Here is a 25,824-nt window from a genome sequence, read left to right as displayed (position 1 = left end):
CACAATTATTTGATAAAGAAACGAAACCATCTATGCACCAACTACATTTGCAATGTCTTTACCTTCAAAAAGTGAAGGCCCCGGTCCAATCGAACAAAGGCTAGCCAGTGTATTTATTACTAGTATTTTATTTCATGCCGGAGAATTTGTACGCATCGGGATCTTAGCCGGTTCTTCTCAAGTTGCATTAAGATGCATATAAATTCGTTGATGTAATTATCCATTGTAAGGTATAATACATGAACGATTACGATTATGACAACAATATATATATATATATATATATATATATATATATATATATATATATATATATATATATATATATATATATATATATTTTCATATCATTGAATTTTAACTGTGCATAGAAAGTGCTTCAATATGAATCAAAATACAACTACAATACTAACTGAAAATGTATAAACATCTACGATTACATTCGATGGATAATTGGGTTGGACATCTACGGATAATTAGGTTGAGACATCTCCATTTGTTCTTGAGAAGATTTTTGGTAGCTTGACCTTTTTTTGAGCTTATATTCCCCATAAAAATAAGAAGCAAATCCCCATAGAGATAAGACAAGCGCAACACCTTTCTCGGCTTGAAACTTTTCTTTATAAAAAACTACAGCTAATATCTCAGTCACAGGAAGTAGAGCTGCAATTATGATCCCTGATAACAATGATGATGCACAAAATATTACTCCTATGACTCCCAAGAAGAAGCATTGCCAAATTAAAGCGCTAAGACATAATATTGTGTAATATTTAGTCCTTCCTAACTCAAAACTCGCTGCTTCCCTTGGAATCACCTACAAAAGAAACAATTGCAAAATCAATAATCCATAAACCAAAATATAACATTTTCTTCGTCTTATATACCAAAAAAAAAAAAACACACACAATTTTCTTCATAAAAGCAACAAAAATAGTCAAAACCATACCCCAAATCCATCATACCAATATGATTGATTCATCCTTACACTGCAACTCTTGGATAAAAATTTAGTATCACATCGTTTTAACATCAGTTTTAGTTGGTTATTATATTGCAAGTTTAGAAGGTGAGAACTGAGAAGGAAATCCTTGTATAAGTTAATTTGGTCTCAAAAGCATAGAGGCTTAGGGAAACGACCATCTCCCTTGGTGAATACAACGCTTTGGCCCAAAACTGTATCCACGATGAAGCATTCAATTTGTGAATTTCTACCAAAATCTATCAATGCGTCTCTTGCTAAAGGACACCAAAACCAGCCGCAATTAACTATCCCGCAGATACGTCTATAGGTTTTTAGTTTTGCAGAGATTACATTTTTTTTTACGAATTCTTTCTCTCGTAAAACTAAAACAAATCATATATTTTGTGTTTGGTCTTGGTTTAACCTGAAATTCGAAAGAGTGATTTAATGAATTTTATTAAATTTGATTGTATAACTCTTGTAGATTGAAATTATAAGTTAAAGAAAGTATAAATACACAATTTCCAAAATATCTCATTTCTTTAATATTCGATATCTTTGACATTCATTATCCCTATTTTCAAACAATTTCTACGTCTTATCTATAACATGCAACTCACATAATTTTTGTTAGTTGCACAAAAATATACAAAATAATGGAAATAGATATAAAACATCGATGGTTGATCCAAAAGCGTGCAGTAAAGTCGATTGTCTTTGGCCCAAAATGTTAAATTGCTCACAAACATTTTTCGTACAAAAAATAAAAATTAACACTCTATCATCTTCTAACGCATTATGTCATATGTTTTTTTTTCACATGTAATTTTATGATTTTTTTATTTTGTTAAATTCTACATAGTATTTAAATGTAATAAATAATAATAAATAAATACATATCAATTTCATTAATAAACTTTCCTTCTAGTTTCAAAATTACTAAAATAAAACCTCATTAGTTTCTTTTATTTAAATTATTTGTTTAAATTTAAAAAAGAAAAAAACACTTTAATTTTAATAATTAAAATTTTTTTTCACTTTTCTGATAAATTCAAACTTTTCAAATGTTTAGAATTTCATATTTATTTTTTTTGAAGTAAACATATGTAATACACGTATCTCACATCAAATCAAAAATCAATAACATATCAACTATCATCGTTTTGTAAAAATATAAGAAAGCATTTATTTTTTGTCAATCCGTATGTAAATTATTCCATAAATTATAAGACAAAATATGATCTAAAATTGCAGCCATTGCGGTTAGAGCATCTCCAATCCACCCCCAAATGTCATTTTTTCCTCCATTATCTCCCCTATTCTTCTCCAACCCTACTCCATTTCTCCCCCCATATTTGGAGATATGAATAGTATTACCTATGAGGTAATACTATTCATATCTCCAAATATGAGGATGAAGTTTCAGTTGTCGGGTTTAGTCCCTAATTCTATATATTTATACATTTGTAGTTTATTTTATCTATTAGATTTAATTTAAATATAATGTTTAATATTTATAATATTATTGTAACGTCCCGTTTATTTAAATAAATTAATAAATGTAAGTTCCGGGATGATTTGTGAAGAATATTAGAAGTCGAGGGTTAAAAGTGTATGTTCGGGACTTACATTGAAAAGATTGAAGGCTTAAGGGCTTGTTAGTAATTTAAGGATCTATTATGAAAGAGATTTTTGTAGAGTAGGGGTTGATTGGTAAATTTCAGACTTTAATTGTAAAGAATTTCAGAAGATAGGGTTAAAAAGGTAAGTATGTGTTTTATTTTGAAAAAAAGATATCATGGGGAGGGACTAGAATGGTTAAATGGACAAAGTTAGAGCATGGACACGGGACAACTCCCATCACCCTCCCTTAATCCATGTATATATGCATCTTAAATCACTCAAAACCCTAACCCTAAGGGATATGCCTCCAGCCGCCACCCCTCTTACTCTCTCATCCCTGGACATAAGAGGTCGCCGCCATGCCATGGAACTGCCACCATCAAGACGAGCTGTCGGCAACAACGCCAGTCACCGAGAGTCCGTCGAAGACCGGGAAGAAACCTCCAGTCGCTGCTGCCATGTCAGACGAACATCGCCATTGCGACGTTGGCTGCCGGAGGTGCTGGCTGCCGTTATTCTGTCGTTGTGCAAGTATTGGGCTGCCGAGAAACCTTCAGTCGATTCTTCTCTTTTTCCCTCTCGTTCCTTTTGTTGGGTTAACGCCATGTATGGCGGCTGTGGTCACCGGTGGGCCGTGAACCACCGTTTCAAATTGCTCCGGCGATAGCAGCCTCCTAGTCAGCTGTTTAAAGCTTGGTTCTTGGGTCATTTCATGTGGACCGCCACCACCATTGGGAATGGTGGCTGCCACCGTTGTGCTGTTGCTGTTGCTTTTCTAGTGCTCCTGCCGCCACTATGAGCCACCAAGGGAGGGTGGCTGGATCTTTTGAGAAAAAAAAGAAATCGTGTAGGTGTGTATGTATGCGTGTTGGATGTTTTGTTTAGCCGGAAAGTCAGAAGTAGCCACTACCACCACCGTGAGGTGGTGGCTGCCGCCATGTACCGCCGCCGACCACCATGGTGTGGTTGTGTGTGTGTGTTAGTTAGTGTGGATTATTTTGGATAAAGTTTGTAATTGTAATTAGCATTGAATAATAAAAAATAATAACCACCACCGTAAGGTGGTGGCCGCCGCCGTGAGCCGCCATGGACCACCACTACCCAAGGTGGTAGTGGGTGGTGCCCCACTAGCAAACCCTAATGGGCTCAAAGATTAATTTTGGGCCTATTGGGCCATGTTTGAGTGCAAACCTTAATTAGGGTTTAGAAAACCCTAATTATGAGTAATTGGGCCTTAGACTTATTGGACCCATCTTTGGGCCATTGGGATTGGAGTGTGTGTTAAGCCCAAATCACTCCATATCACTTATCTAGTAGAGTAAAGGACTTAATGGATTAAGTCCTTAATGGGTTAAGTAAGAAACACTTAACCCTAGTTATCATTTGATGTGAAACCCTAATTTCACTTGGGCTTTGTGTTGGGTCATCCAAGAATAATCAAATGGACTAGAGTAATTAGTTGGGCTCTAGGGTAAGGCCCATATGAAGGATTGGGCCCAATTTGGAAAATTGGGCCATAGATGGGCCATAGTTGGGCCTAGATGGTTGTATGGTATTAGGCCCTTAGAATGAGACATGTTGGACTGGACTGATCAATTGGGCCTTAAGGGAAGTCCATGTAGAGGTTTGGGCCCAAATTTGGAAAGTTGGGCCATGGGTTGGGCTTTGATCCCTAGTTGATTTTAGGCCTATGGATTAGGCCTTGGGCTTGGGTAAGCCAAGCTAGAGGTAATGTAGTAATTATCCAAAGTATGTATTCATAGTTTTGAGTTCGAACCCAATTATTAATTGGGTTTATTTTGGTGTTGACAGTTCGGGAATTTGTCATCCAGCAGCTAGGGTTGAGTCTGCGGGACTTCAGCAGTGTGGGATTGTGTCTACGGGACTTCAGCAGTGTGAGGTTAGTTTCCTTCCAGTAGGAACGAGTCCACGACCACAATGCTGACCCGTTTAGTTAGCAGTAGTTTCGGACTACAGTCTGATGCAGTAGTTCATTATGTTTGGTGTCTTTGTGATACAGATGAGTTATGTGTTCCGGACTATGGTCCGATGCAGTATGCAGTATATGTGTTTATATTATATGCTATGAGTATGTTATGCTATGTTCAGTTAGTTCCGGACATCGGTCCGATGCAGTAGTTAGAGTGCTTGATGTCTTTGTGATTCAAGCATGTTTTGTGTTATATGTTTCGGACTCTGTTCTGATGCAGTATGCAGTATATGTATTCGTGCTAGTTGATATGTTTATGCTATGTTATGTTCAGTCAGTTCCGGACTTCGATCCGATGCAGGGGGCAAGGTCCCAATCAGCTCCGGACTTCGGTCTAATGCAGTCAGTTCCAGGCTTCGGTCTGATGCAGTTAGTTTCGGACTTCGGTCCGATGCAGAAGGCAAGGCCCTGGTTAGTTCCGGACTCCGGTCCGATGCAGAGGGCAAGACCCTGGTTAGTTTCCGGACTTCGGACCGATGCAGTTTCCGGACTTCGGTCCGATGCAGTGGGCAAGGCCCAGTAGATGTGTTATATGTTATTATATGGTATGTGGTAGTTTGGGTAGCTCACTAAGCTTCGTGCTTATGGTTTTCAGTTTTGGTTTCAGGTACTCAGTTTTCAAAAGATGAGCTCGGGAAGATTGTCATGCACACACCATTTGTTCAGCCTGTGATGTTTATACTCTGATAGATTTGACAGTTGTTATGATATTTTGAGATATATTGTTTATGATTCTTATATGACGTCGATGAATATGGTTTTATTACTGATTTAAAACGAAATTTTCAGACTGTATTTTTGGGATGTTACAATTATGAAATATAATAAATTATATTAATTAATCAAAAATTTAAAATTTATTTTTATTTGTTAAAACTAAATTAGTAGAGGGGTGTGTTTGACAATCTATCTAAGTTGAAATAATAGAATATACTTGGAATATACTTTTTGGGGTTAAAAAATGAAGTAGGGTTGGAAATGAAACACTATTTACCCTATTTTTTACTCCATTTTTAAAGAAAAAAATAAAGATGGGTTGGAGATGGTCTTAGATTGTTACCATTTTTGGGAATTAATAATTAACATTAAAATTACATAAATAACAATCTTCTTTGAATAATTTGTAACTCTATAAATGTGGTTGATTATTCTATCAAAATCAACTACATCTCTCATTTAAACATTGAGTTTTTCTTGTATTGTTGAACTCTATAAAACTCATTACTTATTACCTTCATTGAATTAGTTGATTCGTATGTGATGTTTCCAAGTCAAAGAATGAAGCATAAAATGGTGCGAGCTATCAAGATTTTTCAATTTTTATTTGATATGATATTCTAGTAGTGGAGGTTAGTATGTGTTAAAATCGTTTTGGTGTATATATATATATATATATATATATATATATATATATATATATATATATATATATATATATATATATATATATATAGGGTTAGGTTATTTTGTTTTCACTATCTATTGTGTGCATGTATGACTGATTCTGTACCAATCATTTTAGTTATTTTAAGAAAGTAATTAATACATATTACATGTTGAAGATATAATAGGTATTAATTACATCTTCAGCATTTAATATGCATTAATTACTTTCTTAAAATAACTAAAATGATTGGTCCAAAATCAATTATACAGGCACACAATAGATAGTGAAACATTTGAACCTCTCTCTCTCTCTCTATCTCTCTCTCTCTCTCTCTCTCTCTCTCTCTATATATATATATATATATATATATATATATATATATATATATATATATATATATATATATATATATATGTGTGTGTGTGTGTTACTATTTGATTGATTATAGTATTTTTGTAGATGGTACTGTTTATCAAGTTTTTTAATGTAAATTCTGTGATAGATTTTATAAGGGATAAAGTTACAAATGAAAGAAAATGAAGCATTAGAAAATCATCTTAAAGACTTTTAGCATCTTCTTTTGGAGGTGGATAGCTTCCATGGTCAGGTCCTCCTTCACAGCTGTAACAATGAATGGCTTCCATGCCATCATGTGTCATGGACCTCCTTGGTTCCCAAAACTTCATTATATTATTTTTATGATAGTTATTTATAAAATAATTTTCAATTACATTCTTGTTTTTTACTTTTAAATATATCTAGTATCAAGAACATATTATATTTTCATAACTTATACGTTTTGATATCATTAGTGCTTTCAAAAAAAAAAGTGACATTCAATTTATTTTTTTAACGTCACCAAAAGAGAAATAAAAATCGTTTTTCTTGTTATTTTTCTATTTTATAGCTATAACTTCTTTGCAACTTTAGATTCTTCTAATTTGTAACTTACTTTTACAGTTTATTGTAAAAGATACAAAATATGAAATACATTTAAATTGATGATTGGGATGCTCTAAGTCAAAGTCACTTGGTTTTTATTGCAAATTGGAAAGACAAAGTTGTGGGGTCAAATGTTGAATATACGAATCGTGAGGGCGACTTTAGTCCAAACGATGCTGACATAATTAATAGCTTTATAGTTTAGACTTTAGACCAGAAGGAAATGTAGTTCAGATAAGTTATTACTCTGAAAAAGTTCAGAAGAATTCTAAAAATAAAACTAAACATTATATGCTGTGCATAAAGTTGTATGATACATCCTTTAATCGAAATTAATTTGTGGGTGTCATACAATAATATAAATACTATTGTATTTTCACATCATCATTATATCATTTTCCCTTCGCCCCATAAAAATGGTAAGTGTGATACCTCATTTTATCATATTTTTTAATTGAAAAAAATGTGATTATATAAATTAATAAAAGGAAAATACTTCATCATTTTAAAAAAATCATGGTAAATTAAAATATAAATAAATAACATCATGAAACATAATAGAATAGTACATGCCTAATTATTTTTGTTCACCACGTCATCAGAATATTCGTTGAAATGAGAGTGTTAATTTATAGTAAAAATTTATTAAGAAAAATAAATAAATAAATAACCGTTTGAAGCCAACAATATAAACACATTAGACACGTCAAACGTATGTTAGATTTTTCTCCCATCATTATAAGATTGATAATACATTAACTCAAAATGTGACAGATTATTAATTATTTGAAGCATACGATATTATAGGGGTAATCTGTTCAATTATTTAATAGATAAACCATATGACAGATCGGTCTCCTTGTTTCTTTGTTAAGATAATCATTTGTCTCTAGATAGACATATTAGATTATACTAGTTAGAACTTTCAGCTGATGTCAAATGTAGTTGTGAAAATAATCTAGTTTAATTAATAATAAAATTCTAATGTTGTGTGAAGGAAAAAACAGTTTGTACCTCAAAGTCGTTGTTGGCTATCATCCCTACCGTACAAAATAAGGTAGCAAACAAACATATAACTATCTGGATCTCCACCACCAGTGTATACGTTATCTCCTGTTTTGCCTTGTTGTACGTTAGCTCTATCAATGGCAGCACAAACCCATACAGCAACGCCGCCGCCACCGTCATAACAAAACCCATCGCGTACTCTTTCTTACTCTCTCCCTCCGGCCGGTCACTGCTTGTATGCAACGCCAGAACCGCCGCCCCGACAGTCAGAAGCACCACGGCGTTGATGGAATACGGTGTAAACTTCTGTTTCACGAGGAGGTATGCAAAGACCGCCACAAAGGCGAGATGGGGGGCGAGGATGAGGGCGGAAGTGGAGATGGGGAGGCGGGCAACGCCGTAAGCGTAAAGGTAGTCGTCAAGACCAGTGAGCACACCGATAAACGCCACCGCGAAGAATAATCTTGGACGCATGTAGATAAATGTCGTGTGTTTATTATCTCCATCTTTTCCGGCTGCACGGCGGTGGAAGTAGAGAATGATGAGGACGACAAGGATAAACGGCCAGCCACCCGTTTCTAGGAACGATGACAACCAGACGCGGTTGCCACCGTGGATGAAGTAAAGCCGCATGATCAAAGGTCCACCACAGTTTCCGATGGATAACAAAATACAACTCAGGATTAAAAGCGCCTTCTTGGCCGCCGGGTTCACTTTGGCCGGCATAGGTATGGAGCTGGTGGTGGTTTCTTCATGGTTATCCATCATATGCAAATCTAAATTACTAAAATTGATGTTCGGAGAAATAACATAAATATCGTTGAGGATTTTGATTTATTTTTCATTTCATTTTTAGGTAATTAAAGTTTCAAAATAATAATTAAAAAATTTTTTTTTGGATTTTTTTTTTAATTTTGTATTTTTAAATTTGGTCTTACGATCTCATAAAATTAGCATGGTCTCAAATATATATATATATATATATATATATATATATATATATATATATATATATATATATATATATATATATATATATATATATATATATATTATTCAGAACTCATAGTTTTTCGAAAATCCAAGAACTAAATATGAAGTGTTAAATTAAACTTAATTCATTACAAGAATGATCGTCATCTTTTTAATCTCTTTTAATGTTTAATTTTTTGTGTTATAGGAAATATTAATAAAAAAGTTTAAAAATTAACATTATACATCAAATTTTCGAATATTTTTTATATAAAAAATACTTTTTACATGTAATTCATATGTGATTCATTTGTGATTTATATATGAATTGCATGTGATTCACTTGTGATTTACATGTGATTCATTTGTGATTTATATGTGAATTGCATGTGATTCACTTGTGATTCATATGTGAATTACACGTAATTCATATGTGATTTACTTGTGATTTAAATGTGAATCACATTTAATTCATGTGTGGTTCACTTGTAAGATTTATATTATTACAATGTAATAATCACATGTGAGTACCATGTATTATTCATATGTAAGATTAATATAATGTAATAATCACATGTGAATACCATGTAAGATTCACATGTGAATAACATATATAAGTATATTCAAATGTGAATATATCAAGTAATATTGGTAATAATACATGTTATAAGTAAACATGATAGAGAAAAAAAAGCGTTAAAAGTGAAATGTGAGCTTTAGATTTATCGATTAATGATGAGAAACGAGCTCTCCAAATATTGAGATGAGAATTTGCATTTGAGCAAACTTCCACAACTTCAAATGCAATGTTTTCTCCTTCTCTATCACAATCAAGCCACAATACAACCCATTGACACTTTATGGCCTTCAACAAGCTCTCAGTTCTCATATATCTAAACCAAATATATCAATCATCAACATTCATTTAAAACTTAATCCACTACCATGAAAAAACAAACATATACACATTATATTATCACTTGTGTTTAAAAACAGATGAAGGTTTGTATCGATCGAATACAATTCAAGTATAAATAACAAACATAAAACTAATTTAAGCAAAATAATAAACAGAAAGTAAAAGACACAGAAGTTCTCTAAATTGTTCTTTCACCAAGAAAGAATTTTGTCTTCACCAAGAATGCGGGTTTGTCACAAAGACGATTGACACAAAGCCACGATCACAACATTAGGGTTGGCCCTAATATTGTATATATATACTAATCTATACATGTATATCCCTTGATTGAAGGGATTATGTCTAATCTATACTAAGAACCGATCTTGTCACAAAGATATCGGATTTGTGATCTTTTCTATAATTATCTATATCATTACCTAATATACAAAATACTACAATCGGATAACTAAACTATAAGTTGACGCTGATAAGTTTGATATGTTGGCATTTTCGATGTTGTAGACATTAACATTGATCTATCAATGTGTCGTGTGTTTGACTCATCAGATCATAAGGTGTGACCTTACATTCTCCCCTATCTAAAGATGTCAAAACTAAAAAAAATTTATATATAAGTGAAATGTTTTTGGCTCGTGCTGCCCCTGAGAGTAAGAATGAAATCTTGACTCTTGTAGTTTTAATAAATGCCCCCCCCCCCCCTCTCTGAGAAGATGAATGACTTATCAAACATTTATGAATTGCAGCAAACGACGGACGACTATATAATGAGCTTGAATGTTGGATCATCTTGCCTCAACTCCCCCTTAGAATGTGCTTGAGATTTTCATCTTTACCAAAAAAGATTTTCTCCCCTTTTTTGACATCAGCAACTAACGTTGAGCTTTCATGATGTCTCCTAATAGCGTAGGCTTAAACTACCATTCACCGACATAGTATTGCAAAATCTCATCAGCATATAGATTTATACGTTGAATCATAAATCTCTTTTATTAGAAGAAAAAAAGGGCAAGAGTGGATAGGTGTGTGTAATGTATCACGGATAGTTATATACCCATCGGCACAATTTGTCAAGCTCTCATCAGCGTATGGTACATTACACTAAATCATAGAACTTTAAGGAAGAATGTAAGGAAAATAATAGATTGGTGCGTATGATAGCCTACAATACATAGACTAACCATCAGCACAGACTTTTGAACTTTTATCAGTGTGTGGTTTTACATGATGAATGATCAAGTTCTATATTAGAAGAGTTGTGGAGAGAATGGATTGTTTTAGTCACACTGAGGTGACATCAGCGTGAATCATTAACAGTTTAACTCATCAACAAGAAGTGGTTTAAACTTTCGTATCATGGAGTAAGTTGAAATCTAGAATCAAAGATTCACCGTTAAATCATAATCGTACCATGTCATACCTCAGACTAGGAGGTCAGGAACATAAACAACCCTTTGTCATATAAGGATCAGACAAGTAACTCTTATGATGATGACTATGCAATCAAGGTAAGTCTTTGGGTTATGCTCAATGTTTCAGCAAAACATGATACTTGATGCATATAGTAAGCATGCTTATAGGGACAGGGTCAGGTAATAATGATTAAAATTTTAAAAATAAACACCATAACCATTTTATCAATGTTTTATTTGGACCAAGCAATCTCACTTAGAAAGTTTAGATAGTGTTAGACAATCAGCATGAGGGAGTGACTCAATGTTCTCAGTAGATGGTCTCGCTGATGAGAAACTTAGAGAGATTTTTTCATAAAAGTGATAAAGACTCTTTCCATCAAATCTTTGGAATTGAATGGTCATTAATGCATTTCCATTTCTCAATATATCCAAGCATTTAACCTCCTCCTGGAGTGCTTTTACGATCAATGTCACACCCGCCATGATCGGAGTCAGTGTGTCCCACTAGCTTGAACTTAGAGTCACGAGAATACCATAACCCAAGCTTGGGTGTATGTTTTAAGTACCAGAAAATCCTATTGACAGTGTGAAGATGAGATGCCTTAGGACTGACTTGATAGCGAACACACAATATGGTGGCGAACATAATATCAGGGCGAACACACAATATGACAGCATGACTACGAGATTCCTTAGTTCATCCATCATGCTCATCTTGAATTTCTTGGGCATGACCTCTGTGAATTCTAAACTTAGCTTTTCATCAGTGTATCCAAAGATTATATCATCCATATACACTTGAGCAAGAATGATATCGGATCCTGATTGCTTTATAAACAAAGTGTTATCGATCTTTCCTCGCTTGTATCCACTTGAGTGAAGATAGCTTGCCAACGTGTCATACCATGCCCTAGGAGCGTGCTTGAAACCATAGACAACTTTATCAAGACGATACACATGATCTGGAAACTCTTCATTTTCAAACCCTGGAGTTTGTTTTAGAAAGACTTCTTCTTGAAGATCTCCATGTAGAAAGGCAGTCTTGACGTCCATTTGATAGGCTTTGAAGATTTTAAAAGAGGCAAAAGCTTGAAACAGACGAATGGCTTCAAGTCTTACAACCAGAGAAAATGTTTCATCATAGTCTAACCCTTCAAGCTAACAAAATCCTTGAGCTACAAGGCTTGATTTGTTTCTTATGACAATTCCATCTTCATCCATTTTGTTCCTGAAAACTGAGTGAGTCCCAATGATAGTCTTTCCTTGAGGTTTGGGAACAAAAGTCCACGCATGATGACATTTGAATTCATTTAACTCATCCTGAATGGCCTTAATCCAGTCAGCTTCTTTCAAGGCATCAAGAATATTGTTTGGTTCGATCATTGAGAAAAAGTTTACAAACATGCAAAAGTTGTTGCTATGTAACATCCAAATGATGAGATGCTTCCAATTTTAACCCTATAATTTAATTATGTTGCATTTTGGTCCCTAAGTTCAAGGAAGAGTGCAAAAAGGGCCCTAGTGGCATTTTCGTAATTTTGGCCTTTGGGGAGTATGCCATACGTACGCATGTACACTGAGCGTACTAAGGTGTGCCCTAGTACGTTGGGTGTACTTACGAGATATGGAAACCCTAATCTTTTGGGGTGTAGCTCGTATTTAAACATCATTATAGCCTCTTTTCCCTTCATTTTCATCATCCCCATCCTCTTAGAATGTTTTGCAACCCTATTTCACCTTGTGAAGCCAATCCAAGCTTAATAGAGTGTGTATTTTGTGCCTTGAAGAAGAAGGAAGGAAGTAGAGCTCATATTGGAGGAGTAAAGCACTTTGGATCTGGGATTTCTACCTCATTTGCAACCTTTTGAAGGTATAAATCTTTCAACTTTACCCCTCCATCATATAGATCTAGAAATAGGTGTTTTAATTATGCTTTTAGTCTCAAAATGTTAGATCTTGAGCTTGGCATATTCTCGATTCATTAAGTTGTATTTCAAACCTTAGTATAGGTCTTAAGTCATAAAAATGGAATCCCAATGGTTGGTTTTGTCCCATGCATGTTATAGAGAGTCTTAAGTAATTGTGATGTTGGGTTATCATGGATTAAGCACTTATTGAGCACGCAAGGTCATAAAGTTGGAAATTTTATGACTCCTAATGACATTTTGACCTTGGATATGCATTTGGACGTATTAATTCGTTATATTAAGCACTTTATAGGAAGAAAATGAAGTGTGGTAATTACACCCCACGTACCTGGGAGTACGGCCACTGTATTGTAACGCCCGCAGATTAGGGCTAGTCAATTTAGAGATGATAAGCGTCAAAAATGACTTTTTGATAGAGGATTATTTAGAATAAAGAATCTCAACTAATTTGTAGTATATGTTACAAGGTTTCCGTACATATAAAGAACGTTGAAATCCGAGTTATAACGAAGAAGTTATAACTTGTCGAAGTTTCGCGACAAAACTGGCACGACACCGGGAATTATAAAAAGTGAGTTTATGATAAAATACTTTTTACCCTTAGGGGTATAAATCAAAATTGTAGAGTACGTCTCCACCTACACGTGGATATAAATAACGTCAAAAATGGAGTTCGTATGCAAAAGTTATGACCTTCCGAAGATAAAATTGTCTAAGAGCATGACACGTGTCAAAAACCCTAATCTGACTGGACTCACGACATGAGCCTCTTTACTCACGATGTGAGGAGTCAAAACGCCACATTTCGAATCTAGAAGTCTACGGAAATGATAACTCAAAAGATCACGGCGTGAGCAATGAATTCTCATGACATAAGGAGTCAAACGGACACTATTCAAGCCTAGAACGTAGATGTCGAAGCTACGAGGTGATTCAGCCATGGATCACGACGTGAGCAATGAACTCTCACAATGTGAATGGGCCGAAATCAGCCTATAAATAGCAAGTTCGACGTCATTCACTTCTTACACCATTACTTTTCTCTCTCTCTCTCTCATTTGCTGAAGGCGTTTCGCATCCCGAGCCCGACGATCACGAACCGCTGACCGTTTTTAGTTAGATTCTATCAACTCACGCTAATAAGGTGAGTGCATATTATTTTCATCTTACACATAGATATGAAGTATCTTATATAAATTACGTGCTATGTGTGCATATTATTTGTATACTTGCTATCTATGATGGATGAGCAATTTTATACATGTTTTAATTGATTTAAGCTGTATATGTATTTTATATCTACAAATATGTTGGGTAAAACATGAGTAGATGAATTAGATGATGTGTGATGAAATAAAAATTGATGAGAGGTATCGATGTTTAAGATGATCTAGTCATCTAGCAGAGTATAGACATAGTTATTTGTTATTAATCCGGGAGTATGGATTAGGTATTTTTGAACTATGTGTTCATCTGATAAGTATCATGTACAAAGTTCTTTTTTACACTATTGTGTGTCAAGGTACGGGAGCGTACGGGAGTAGTTTATTAGTATTTTCCCCATACTTTTTATTTTGAAATAGCTTTGGAGTCATCGTTTCTTTCATTTATGAAGTGATCGGACGAGCTTCATATGTCAACGTTTCTTTTCACGAAGTAATTGAGGGAACTTCGTAGACTGCCTAATAAAGTGTGTCGGAAATAGACCACTAATAGGTATGTCTGGTGTTATATTGTTGGATAGGGTGAGTCTGGGGGTAAAATACCTCGCGATATTCAGACCACTGCTAGGCAAAGTTCGATGCTGGATAGGCTGAGTCTGGGTGTAAAAGACCTCATGATATTCGGACCACGGCTAGGCATTTTTATCTAGATAACTAACCCTGACTTAATTGTCTTGTGGTTCTTTCTTTTACGAACGAAGGTTCGTGGTGAAACGTATTCCATTCCCCTCATTTTATGTCTTTATCGATCCTCGTTTGCTGCTAGGTAATTTCCGAAGCAGCTTCTTCAGTTTGTTGTTCATATCGATCCTTTAGGCTAGATCTTGTAAGATCATTGTATAGGATCAGTACGTGGGGATCGACGTTCGTTAGTGCTTGTAGTATAAACCTCGGGCAGCGATGGACTTCGTGCCTATTCCTCAGGATAATCCTTAGGAATGAAGGATAGATGATTATTAGGGTAGATCCTTAAGATTAAAGAAGATAATGGGGATAGGTAATTGGGTTGATTGTTTGATGATTAAATATAATAATTATAGTATTGTGGGTTGAAAACTCTATGTACTCACCAGGTTTCTCACCCTGACCCACTCAAGTTTATTTGTATCACAGGTGACGATACGAAGCTACTTTACACTGAGAGATTTAAAGGAGATGTAGATCATTAGTGTAAATAATAAATGTAAGGTTTGTTTATGCTTATGTTTCAGTATTGACGATGACATCCCAAAGTTTTAATATGAACAAAATACATTTCTTCTGAAATGCTTTGATAATATATATATATATATATATATATATATATATATATATATATATATATATATATATATATATATATATATATATATATATATCATTTTTTTCTAGGAACAAATTCCGCAATATATTTATTTAAAAATATACTCTGATTTTCAAATAAAGCATAAACAAAATCGGTCTTTTCGGGCCGTGAAATTGGGGATGTCACACGTATGCAGTCAACAACCTCGATGTTGCTCTTCGGAGGAGTATGGCCCACATACGCTCGTTGGGTTGAATCGTAGGATTGAATCGTAGGAACGGATCGTGGTATTCTCGGATTTCTTCATTTCAAGAGATTTTTGCCTCATTGTACCGTGGGTCAAAGGCACCAATATCGGCCCATAATTTCCAATTATCTATTAGTAAAGGGATGTCATAGGGACTGTATATAGTCATGTAGGATAGACTGATGACTTTTGATCTAGGCTCTAGTACATGTTCCTCGTTTGGTTATGGTTTTAGGGTGGGGTCATCTGTCCGGGAGGCTATCTCACCAATGATTATATACGGTCAGGCATTTCTTAAATTGTTGCTACTTAGTGTGACACCGTGCTATAGTGATCTGTTAGATCTGTATCCTGGTGTCGAGTATGTTGTTATGTTGTAGTGATCTGTTAGATCTGTATTCTGGTGTTTTGTTATGTTGTAGTGAACTATTAGATCGGTATCCTGATATGTAGGATGTTGTTATGCTTTGGTGGACCATTAAATATGTATGTTATTTGTACTTACTGGTTATCATCTGGTGGAGTGCCCTAGGGACTGTCTGTGGTTATGTTGGATAGCCTAAGAACTCTTGGTCTACGCTCTCTTGCATGTTCCTTGTTTGGTTGTGGATCTAGAGTATGATCTTTTGTCCAGGTGGATAGCTCACCTCTGGCTACTTATGGTTATGCATTTCATGGAGGTTAGCTAGTAGTGGGACTGTGTGTTGTGGGATGACTAGTAGGCAGTAGTGATGTAACGTCCGTAGATCAGGGCTAGTCAATTTAGAAACAATAAGCGTCAAAAATGACTTTTTGATGGAAGATTATCTAGAAGGATTAATCTTAACCAAGTTGTAGTATATATCACAAGGTTTCCGTGCATATAAAGAACGCCAAAATCCGAGTTATAACGAAGAAGTTATGGCCCGTCGAAGTTTCGCGACAGAACCGGCACGACGCAATGCAACGTAAAAAGTGAATTTACGTTAGAGCGGTATTTAGCCGAAGCAATCTAAATGAGAATCGAAGATCTCATTGTGGGTATCGAAGCGATAAAAAGTTAGGCGAGAACGGACGTCAAACGAAGAAGTTATGAAATTATAACGAAAGTTTATGTCGCGGCCTATTAAAAATAATTAATAAAAATAAAGTCAAAATTAGCCGACGGAGTCTAAACGAAAGTCGTAGAGCATGGTCTCACCTTCGCGTGGATATAAAGAACGTCGAAAACGGAGTTCGTATGAAGAAGTTATGAATTTCCGAAGTTTATTAATCATTTTATATTTATTTTTAATTCAAAATCGGAAGCATTATCCGAAGCCGAGTCACCGGTGTGATCCGGAGTACGCCCCGCGTACGAGGTTACGCTACCGCGTACTCAGCATAGTGTCGACACTTCGGATGACGCATGCAATGACGATTTCGGACGCGTACGCGCTGCGTACACCTGTACGCCCCGCGTACTCCGAGGCTCCAGCCTCTATAAAAGGAATCCGAAGGCAGCCGAGTCATTTGCTAATTTCCTCTCGTTTTTGTGCCGAAGCTCTGCGCGTAAACCCCCGAAGCTACCCCGAAGCCCCGGTATTATACTCTATCCCCAAGGCAAGTCCCGAGACCCCGAAGATCCCAAGAAGTGCGGTTCCCGAGTCGAAGCTCTGCCCGCGGGAAGTTCGATTTTCGAAGAGATCTTCCAGATCTGCTGTGGATTACTACTTTTATAAGCCGTAGTGCTGTCCGATCATCTTCTGATCAAGTGAGTGTAAACTACCTTTCATAAACACAATAATAATACGAGTTTGGTTTGAGTGTATTAAGAGTATTGTTGTTTATAAGTGTGAGTGTGTGGTTACTTTCTTCTAACGCATAATTATGAAGTATTTTATACGAAATACGTGTTATGTGTATAGTTTTGTTGTTATGTGTGTGAATGTATATTCACTTTCTTCTATCTCATAGATCTGATTTATTCTCTATGAAATACGTGTTATGTGGGTGTGCCTCATCTGTTATGTGGAATAGGTATTGAATGAGAATGTTATACAGGTTTCAAACTATGGATAAAAATATATATTTTTATCTACTAATATGTTGGGTAGAACATGGGGAGACAGTTGATGAGTGATAAACAGATGAGAGGCCCCGATGTTGTTGTTGTTGATCTAGTTATTCAGTGAGTAGGGATCAAGAGGTTAGTTTAGATCCGTGAGTAGGGATCAAATCAAGAGGTCAGTTTAGATCCGTGAGTAGGGATCAGATTTAGAGGTTAGTTTTAGATCCGTGAGTATGGATCAGGTAAAGAGATAAACTTGCTATTAGTCCGGGAGTATGGATTAAGACTAAGTTAATTGTCCCTAGTCCGGGAGTATGGATTGGGCACAGTTATAGATCCGGGAGTATGGATCAGATATGGATTAAGATTAAGATAATTGTCCCTAGTCCGGGAGTATGGATTGGGCACAGTTATAGATCCGGGAGTATGGATCAGATCAGGATTAAGGTATAGTTAATTGTCCCTATTCCGGGAGTATGGATTGGGTACAATTATTGATCCGGGAGTATGGATCAGATCAGGAGGTAGTTTTAGATCCGTGAGTATGGATCAGGAGGTAGTTTTAGATCCGTGAGTATGGATCAGGTAGTTTTAGATCCGTGGGTATGGATCGGGTAGTTTTAGATCCATGAGTAGGGATCAGGTAAAGAGGAAAAATATTAGATGCGAGAGTTTAGATCGTGTCATTGTGAGGATCAATGGGGTGGGTTAAGAGTTGTCTTTATATGGTGAAATTGTGCAGGTTTGAATGTTCTATATTTATAAATATATGATATAACATTGTGGGATGAAAACCCTATATGCTCACCAGGCTCCCAAGCCTGACCCACTCAGTTTTCTTTGTATCACAGGTATTAGTACGAAGACATATTTCACAGAGAGATTTAAAGGAGATATAAATCAATTGTGTAATTAAATGTAAGTTCTGTTTATGCTTATATGTCTGTATCGGAACATGACATCCCGAGGTTTTATTATTAAATGAAAATAAATTCTCTTTGAGAAATGTTTTGATAAGTTATTATCATATTTTGTTTTGGGAACAAATTCCGCAACCGTTTTCTTTAAACGATTACTCTGATTTATAAAACAAAGCATAAACAAATCGGTCTTTTCTGGCCGTGAAAAATGGGGATGTCACAAGTGAGTTGTATGATTGTTGTGTATTTTATGTGTCTGCTTTATCTTTGTTTGTTTATATGTCAACATATGGTGGTGGTGGGTTGAGGTGGTCCTGCTTTGTGCTACACGCCAAGATACCATGTGCGGACCGACTGTAATCCACAGGCAAAGAGGCTCGGGAGCAGTGGTTGGGTTGAGTCGGATCGGTATAGACTAAAGGTCAAGAGACATAGAGCTTGGTGAGGCATACCAGATAGGCTGAAGGCCCAAAGGACGGTCCAGATATAGTGTAGGCCAGGTGAGGCGTTCCAGTCATGTTGAAGGTCTAGTGAGTGTTCAAGATAGTTTGTATGCCAGTGCGGCATTCCAGTCAATCTGAAGGCTCTGTATGCATGTTTTTTGATATTATGTTTATATGGTGGTATTTTGAGGGGAAACTCACTAAGATTTATGCTTACCCAGTTGTTTATGGTTTCAGGTATCATCAATGATCGCGGGAAGGCAAAGGTAGGACTGTACACACTCATCAACAACATTGAAGATTTCGCGTTTCTACAATACTCTGAGTTTAATAAATATAATTCAGAATAAATGGTTTTCTCAAAAAATGAAAGAAAAATTCTGGTTGTGAAAATGGGACATTACAAGTTGGTATCAGAGTCTTGGTTTGAGTGAATTGGACGAACATTCATGTAAATCTAGTGTCAAACTAGGATCCAAAAGTTTTTGAAAAATGTTTTTGAAAGAAATAATTTGTAATAAAAAGGGTTGGGCTAAGGACATGGGCTCGGTGTCTTGTCATGTTCTTGTTTGATTGTTGGCTCAGGATCGGGAACATGGGTCTTGGCTTAACCTTGAATTTTCAGGAGGATGCAATGTGTACAGTTAGCCAGAGCCCGAACTGGAGAGTGACTCCCAAAATACCCATATTGGTTATGTTTGCTGAGTTTTGATTTTTCTGATATATGAATTGTTAGAAAAGCATGCTAGTGGATAAGGTTCTTTTTGAAACTATTATATAGAAATGCCTAATTTCTATGATGCCTTATAATATAGAAAGTTGTTTGTTTGATGTATATTAGTTGATTGTGATTGTTACGTGTATGTTGATTAGTTCGGATTGGATATCCCTAGAATGATCGACTTGGCCTTTCTTCCTGTATCTTTTTTGGTTGTGGACTTATACAAAGTCGATTTTTTGACAGTCTATTTGATCTTATGTTGTGTACAACAAGCATGCACAAAAGCAACCGGTAGTGCGAGAGCGTGGGTGATCCTAGGAAGTCAGTGGTAGCTCGTAGCAGAAGTGGAATTGTCATATCTAGGGGTGGTCTAGTACGATGACTTAGGACCTTGTGATGAATTATGAATCGACTACGGATAGGTGTGGAAGGTAGTATGAGCTTGTACTACTGGAAGCACAGGATCCGTATGAGATTCAGGAGGAAGTCCGAGGCTGCTAAGTGACTAATAGGAGTAGGTCCTAGTGTGCAGTGCTCTGCATTGTGATGTCTGATCTTTTCTTGGTATATTTTAGTATGGAAACTATTGGAGGTTTAGGATCAGGTGGCCAGGATGGGCCAGAATTGACTGAGGACCGAGTCAGGGAGATCACTTGTGAGGAGGTTGTTTCTTTTGTCTGGGGGAAAACACCAAAGTTGGTTGGGCTTGTCAAGACGGTATTATGGAGCACTTCGATGACCGATATGCTACCCTTTCTGATGTTGTTGTTGCTGCAGTTACCGCAACTGTTGTTGCCGTAGGGGTTTGAGGAGAACGAGCTTTCCAGTACTAGGACTTCAATGATACGAAGCCCCCGGTGTTTAACGGTGTTCAAGACTCGATCATTGCAATAAGGTGGATATCAGATGTGAAGGGATGTTTCTTTACCTGCACTTGCCTAGCTGAACAAAAGGTCCAGTATGCCCTAAAACTTCTTCGGTCGGCAGTAAAGGAATGGTGGAGGCTGGTTACTACTTCATACACCCCAGAGCAATGAGCTGTAGTATCATGGGAGCAGTTCTTTGGGATGTTCCGCTCGAGAAATGTTCCATTGGTGGAGCAGGAGAGGCTGACCCATGAGTTTTTGGATTTAAGGCAAGGGTCTGAATCGGTGACGGAGATCACCAAGAAGTTCACAGAGAGAGCAATGTTTGTCCCTGATTTTGGTGCTTTTGAGCAAGCTCAGATGACCTGATATTTAGGCATGCTTAGGTCCGATATTCGTCATTTTTTATCTTCACAACATTATGGTTCATTGGTGGATTTGCAGGAGGTCGTTGGGCGGCGGGAGATTGAGATGGAGCTCCAGGCGAAGGAGTAGAGGTAGGCCATGTTTCCGTCACAACTGGTGGCGAAGCGATTCAAGCCCATCAGCTAGAGTTTGGGATCGTTTGAAAGGAGGTGCAAATCTCTTGTGTGTTGTAGGTGTGGTGGGAAGGGACATTTAGACAGAGATTGTAGGCAGGGTACACGAGCTTGTTTCCATTGTGGTCAGGAGGGCCATTTCAGAGCTGGTTGTCTTTTATTGCATTCAGTAAGGTGCTGAATCCTACACCCTTAGCTTGGCAGCTGGCCGACGGTCGTAATGGGGCAGCTGGAGTACCAGGGACCAAGAGCTGAAATTGGCAGTTTTTCTTTTTAGCATTTGGGACAGTATTGGTATTTATCTATAATTTTTGTTTATGCTTCTAAGTTTTGTTGTACTCTCGGATGATCAGTTAAATGGAAGTATCTTAGTTGGTCTTGGTAAATTAAACTGCTTTTGTGAATGAATTAATTGTCTTTATGGTCAGATTGTGTGTGTATTGGGGTTTATGAATGTCGTACGGGTTCAAATTCTCCGTGTAATTGGATGTCGGTGTTTGGGATCAAGTTGTCAAGTTCCATCATGTTTCAAGTGGGGGAGAGTGGGATCTGGCAGTGGGACTTCGGTTCCTAGTCATATTTCTCCAAGTTCAAGGCTTCCACACAGTTGCTGACTTCTTCAGTTCGCATCAAGAGCATTGTCAGTTATTGTACTTCTGGAAAATCTTTGAGTTTAAAACAAATACATGGTGGTTGATTGGCGGGTCGGAAATGACCAAGATTGATTAATTCTTCTGCCAAGGGTTCATGTGGGGTTGGTGCATGGTAGGAAGTCGAGAGGATCATGAACCAGCTGATGTGGTAAGTGATCGATGAAGGGTTAATAGAGGTATCGATCCTGGAAAAACTAGATTTTGAAATCTAGATCTGGTGGGTTCTCGACCTCAAGAATTTATGGAATTGACTCGGTGTTGGTAGTTTCAAGAGTCCCCAATGTTGCGGTTCTCATGAGAAGTTCGATTCACTAATTAAGAAGTTGTAGAATATGTTGGCATGAGGCGAAATTATTTCGGTGATTTTCTTCCCGAGGCTCATATTGGGGTGTTGCCTTGCTCCTGGAAGAATGGTTCGCCAGCGGTGATTGGTCAGGAGTCTTGGACCTCAGTGGCTATCGGGTGTTTGTGCTCAGGAAATACACAAATTGTCTCATAACGAGAAGTAGATGGTCAGGGAACTCATCGTAGCCAACGATTTTTCTGTCGACGATGCCAATGAATAGTTGAGGGAGCTTTATCCCAAGTATTCGTTGTAGCAGACTTCGAGGACGAAGACTAAGTCAAGTGGGGGAGAATTGTAACATCTCGATGATGAGATACTTCTAATTTTAACTCTATAGTTTAATTATGTTGCATTTCGGTCCCTAATTAAAGGAAGAGTGCAAAAAGGACCCTAGTGGCATTTTCATAAATTTGGCCTTGGGGGAGTATGCCATGCCTACTCATGTACGCTGATCATACTAGAGCGAGCCCTAATATGTTGGGCATACATCTCCTATGTTGGGCATACTTACCAGACATGGAAACCCTAATCTTTTAGGGTGTAACTCGTATTTAAACCTCATTATAGCCTCCTTTCCCTTCATTTTCATCAGCTTCCATCCTCTTAGAATGTTTTGCAACCCTATTTGACCTTGTGAAGCCATTCCAAGCTTAACAGAGTGTGTATTTTATGCCTTGAAGAAGAAGTAAGGTAGTAGAGCTCATATTGGAGGAGTAAAGCACTTTAGATATGGGATTTCTACCTTATTTGCAACCTTTTGAAGGTATAAAGCTTGCAACTTTACCCCTCCGTCATATACATCTAGAAATGGGTGTTTTAATGATGATTTTGGTCCCAAAATGTTAGATCTTAAGCTTGGCATATTCTTGATTCATTAAGTTATATTTCAGACCTTAGTAGAAGTCTTAAGTCATAAACATGGAGTCCCAATGGTTGGTTTTGTCCATGCATGTTATGGAGAGTCTTAAGGCATTAAGATGTTGGGTTTTCATGGATTAAGCACTTATTGAACATGCATGGTCATAAAGTTGGAAAATTTATGACTCCTAATGACATTTTGACCTTGGATCTGCATTTGGACATATTAAGTCATTATATTAAGCACTTTATGGGAAGAAAATGAAGTATGTGACTTATGCCTCGCGTACCTGGGAGTACGCCCAACGTACGCAGTCAACAGCCTCGATGTTGGTCTTCGGAGGAGTACGGCCCACGTACCTCAAGAGTACGCCCCACGTACGCTCGTTGGGTTTACTCGATGGGTTGACTCAGCTGGATCGACTCGGTTGGGTTGACTCAGTTGACTTATGGATCTTTGACTAGTTTGATCTTGGACTTTGACTCTTGTTGACCTCATTGACTTTTGACCAAGTTTGACTTTAATTCAAACTTGAGGTTGTAACGACCGAAAAATACAACCAATTTTAAATTTTTCAAAAACAGCTCGATTCCATTAAATCTTTACAAAAAGGTTTTCAATACAAAACATTTAACGTATTCCCAGAATCACATTACTACAAAATCAAGAGGAGCGGTACGATCACGCCTTCGCCTTGCCACGGTCTCCTGAAGAACCTGAAAAACATAAAACCACAACTATAAGCCCGAAAGCTTAGTGAGATATCCCCAAAATACCAACCACTTATACCATACACGCATAACATGCCACAACATATCTGATCACAGAACAGCCATGCACTTCGGGTCTACTGTGTGACTGGTCCGCCACACCGGCCTACAGTCCACCTGGTCCACCCTCTGAGTCTAGCCATAAACCTCGAGTCTACAGTGTGATTGGTCCGCCCGCATCGGGCCTTCAATCCACCTGGTCCACTCTCTGAGTCTACAGTATGACTGGTCCGCCCGCACCAGGCCTTCAGTCGGCCTGGTCCACTCTCCGAGCCTCGACACGTCTGGTCCGCCCTCTTGGGGCCTACAGCCTATCCGGACCGCTCGCTGGGCCTTCGGAACAACCGGTCCGCCCTGGGTATCTTGGCCTACAGCACAAAGTAGGACCCGCCTCAACCCAACTCCAGTCCAAACAACCATGTGCACATATACATACAATCATATAGCAATTCACAGTCAAGAAGCAGATCAAACAGATCACATAACATATCATCATCCTAACCAGGATACTGACCTAACAGGTCACTAGCATTGCATCTCTCTATCTCTCAAGATACCGATCTCAATCAGGTCTCTAACATATACCATCCTAACTCTCGGGATGCAAACATATCAAAATAAAAACATAACAACAACTACCCGGATCTCAATCCGATAAGGGCCGGCCTTGGTGCCTTAGACCCTGTTGATATAGTGAGGATAACTCACCTCACACTACCGAAACTCTGAACTGAAGAAGCAGACTCTCGAACCACCAACTCACCGCAAATCCCGAACTAACCAACATAACAAGCATAAGCATTAGGTCAAACATACTTCCACATATCGGACCAAGACCAAAATCCAAATCTCATACAAAGTCCAACATTGGCCCAATTTACCAAATTAGGCCCACTTCACCAAATGGGCCTAGAACCAAAGTCCATCACAATAATTGGGCCCAAAACACTCTGTCCATGAATTCCCAGACTTGGCCCAACAACCAACTGTCCACCAACGGCCCAAACTCAAAGCCCAAAAATGAAAGTCCAACAGGAGGACTACGTTGGGCGTACCCTCCTTGGTACGCGGGGCGTACAGCATTGACTCGCAAAGGGAATCGGGGCACTGGCCCGCTACGCGGGGCGTACTCTAAGGCTACGCGGGGCGTAACCCTGATGCTCAACAAATCCACATAATGACTTAATGGCTTAAGCTCTTAAGCCCAAACTCCAGATCCATAGGCCAAATCTGATTAGAACTCATAAAGTCTCAGACTTTATCACTTGGGACGTCCTTAAGCTCTTAATCCAAGGTCTTAATCCATTAAGACCTATATATCTCTCACATGGAACAACTACAGCCCTTGGGACCTCCTTTTTCTCACTCAAGACCTCCCCAAAGGTCTGAAAGGACAGATAATCTTGACCAATTCGAAATATGCAACAAGGTGAGGACTTTAGGGACAAGAATGGGGACAAAGCTTCAAAATACATAGATCTATACAATATGAAGGTCAAGCAAGAAGCTTTATACCTCAAACAAGCTCCAAAGGATGGTATCTCTTCAGATCTACAAGCTCCAATCGTCCCTCTTCTTCCTTGACAACTTCTCTTTTCTCCTTCAAGCCTTTCTTTTGCCAAAATAAGCTTTCCAAGGTCAAACACACCCAAATAATGGAGGGAATACGAGATCTAGGGTTTTCTGAGGTTAAGGATGAGCATAAGGAGGCTAAGGGATGAACCAACATGTTCCTTATATAGTGGTTGACCCAAAATTAGGGTTTGGAGTTTCTG

General features: G+C 37.5%; 1 protein-coding gene across 1 annotated transcript; it reads right to left on the bottom strand.

The window, feature by feature from the left end:
- Positions 1-383: 383 nt before the first annotated feature.
- Positions 384-8,733, bottom strand: LOC111904699 (purine permease 3). The gene is made up of 2 exons (XM_023900428.3): positions 7,921-8,733; positions 384-817 (listed from the first exon to the last, which is right to left on the bottom strand). Exons 1-2 carry the CDS (start codon positions 8,680-8,682, stop codon positions 467-469), a joined length of 1,113 nt encoding a protein of 370 aa, XP_023756196.1. The 5' UTR covers positions 8,683-8,733; the 3' UTR covers positions 384-466.
- Between the last annotated feature and the right edge of the window lie 17,091 nt (positions 8,734-25,824).

The sequence above is a fragment of the Lactuca sativa genome, chromosome 1, assembly GCF_002870075.4.
Source record: "Lactuca sativa cultivar Salinas chromosome 1, Lsat_Salinas_v11, whole genome shotgun sequence".
NCBI classification, from domain to species: domain Eukaryota; kingdom Viridiplantae; phylum Streptophyta; class Magnoliopsida; order Asterales; family Asteraceae; genus Lactuca; species Lactuca sativa.
The sequence above is the reverse complement of the archived record's forward strand: the minus strand, read 5'-3'. Positions and strand labels throughout refer to the sequence as shown.

What these genes read in the sequence shown, in the direction of transcription:
- LOC111904699 (XM_023900428.3), bottom strand. Translation starts at nt 8,682, where the DNA reads ATGATGGATAACCATGAAGAAACCACCACCAGCTCCATACCTATGCCG. An exon ending in TAGCCAACAACGACTTTGAG is followed by an intron (nt 818 to 7,920) that starts GTACAAACTGTT and finishes TTTCTTTTGTAG; the next exon opens with GTGATTCCAAGGGAAGCAGC.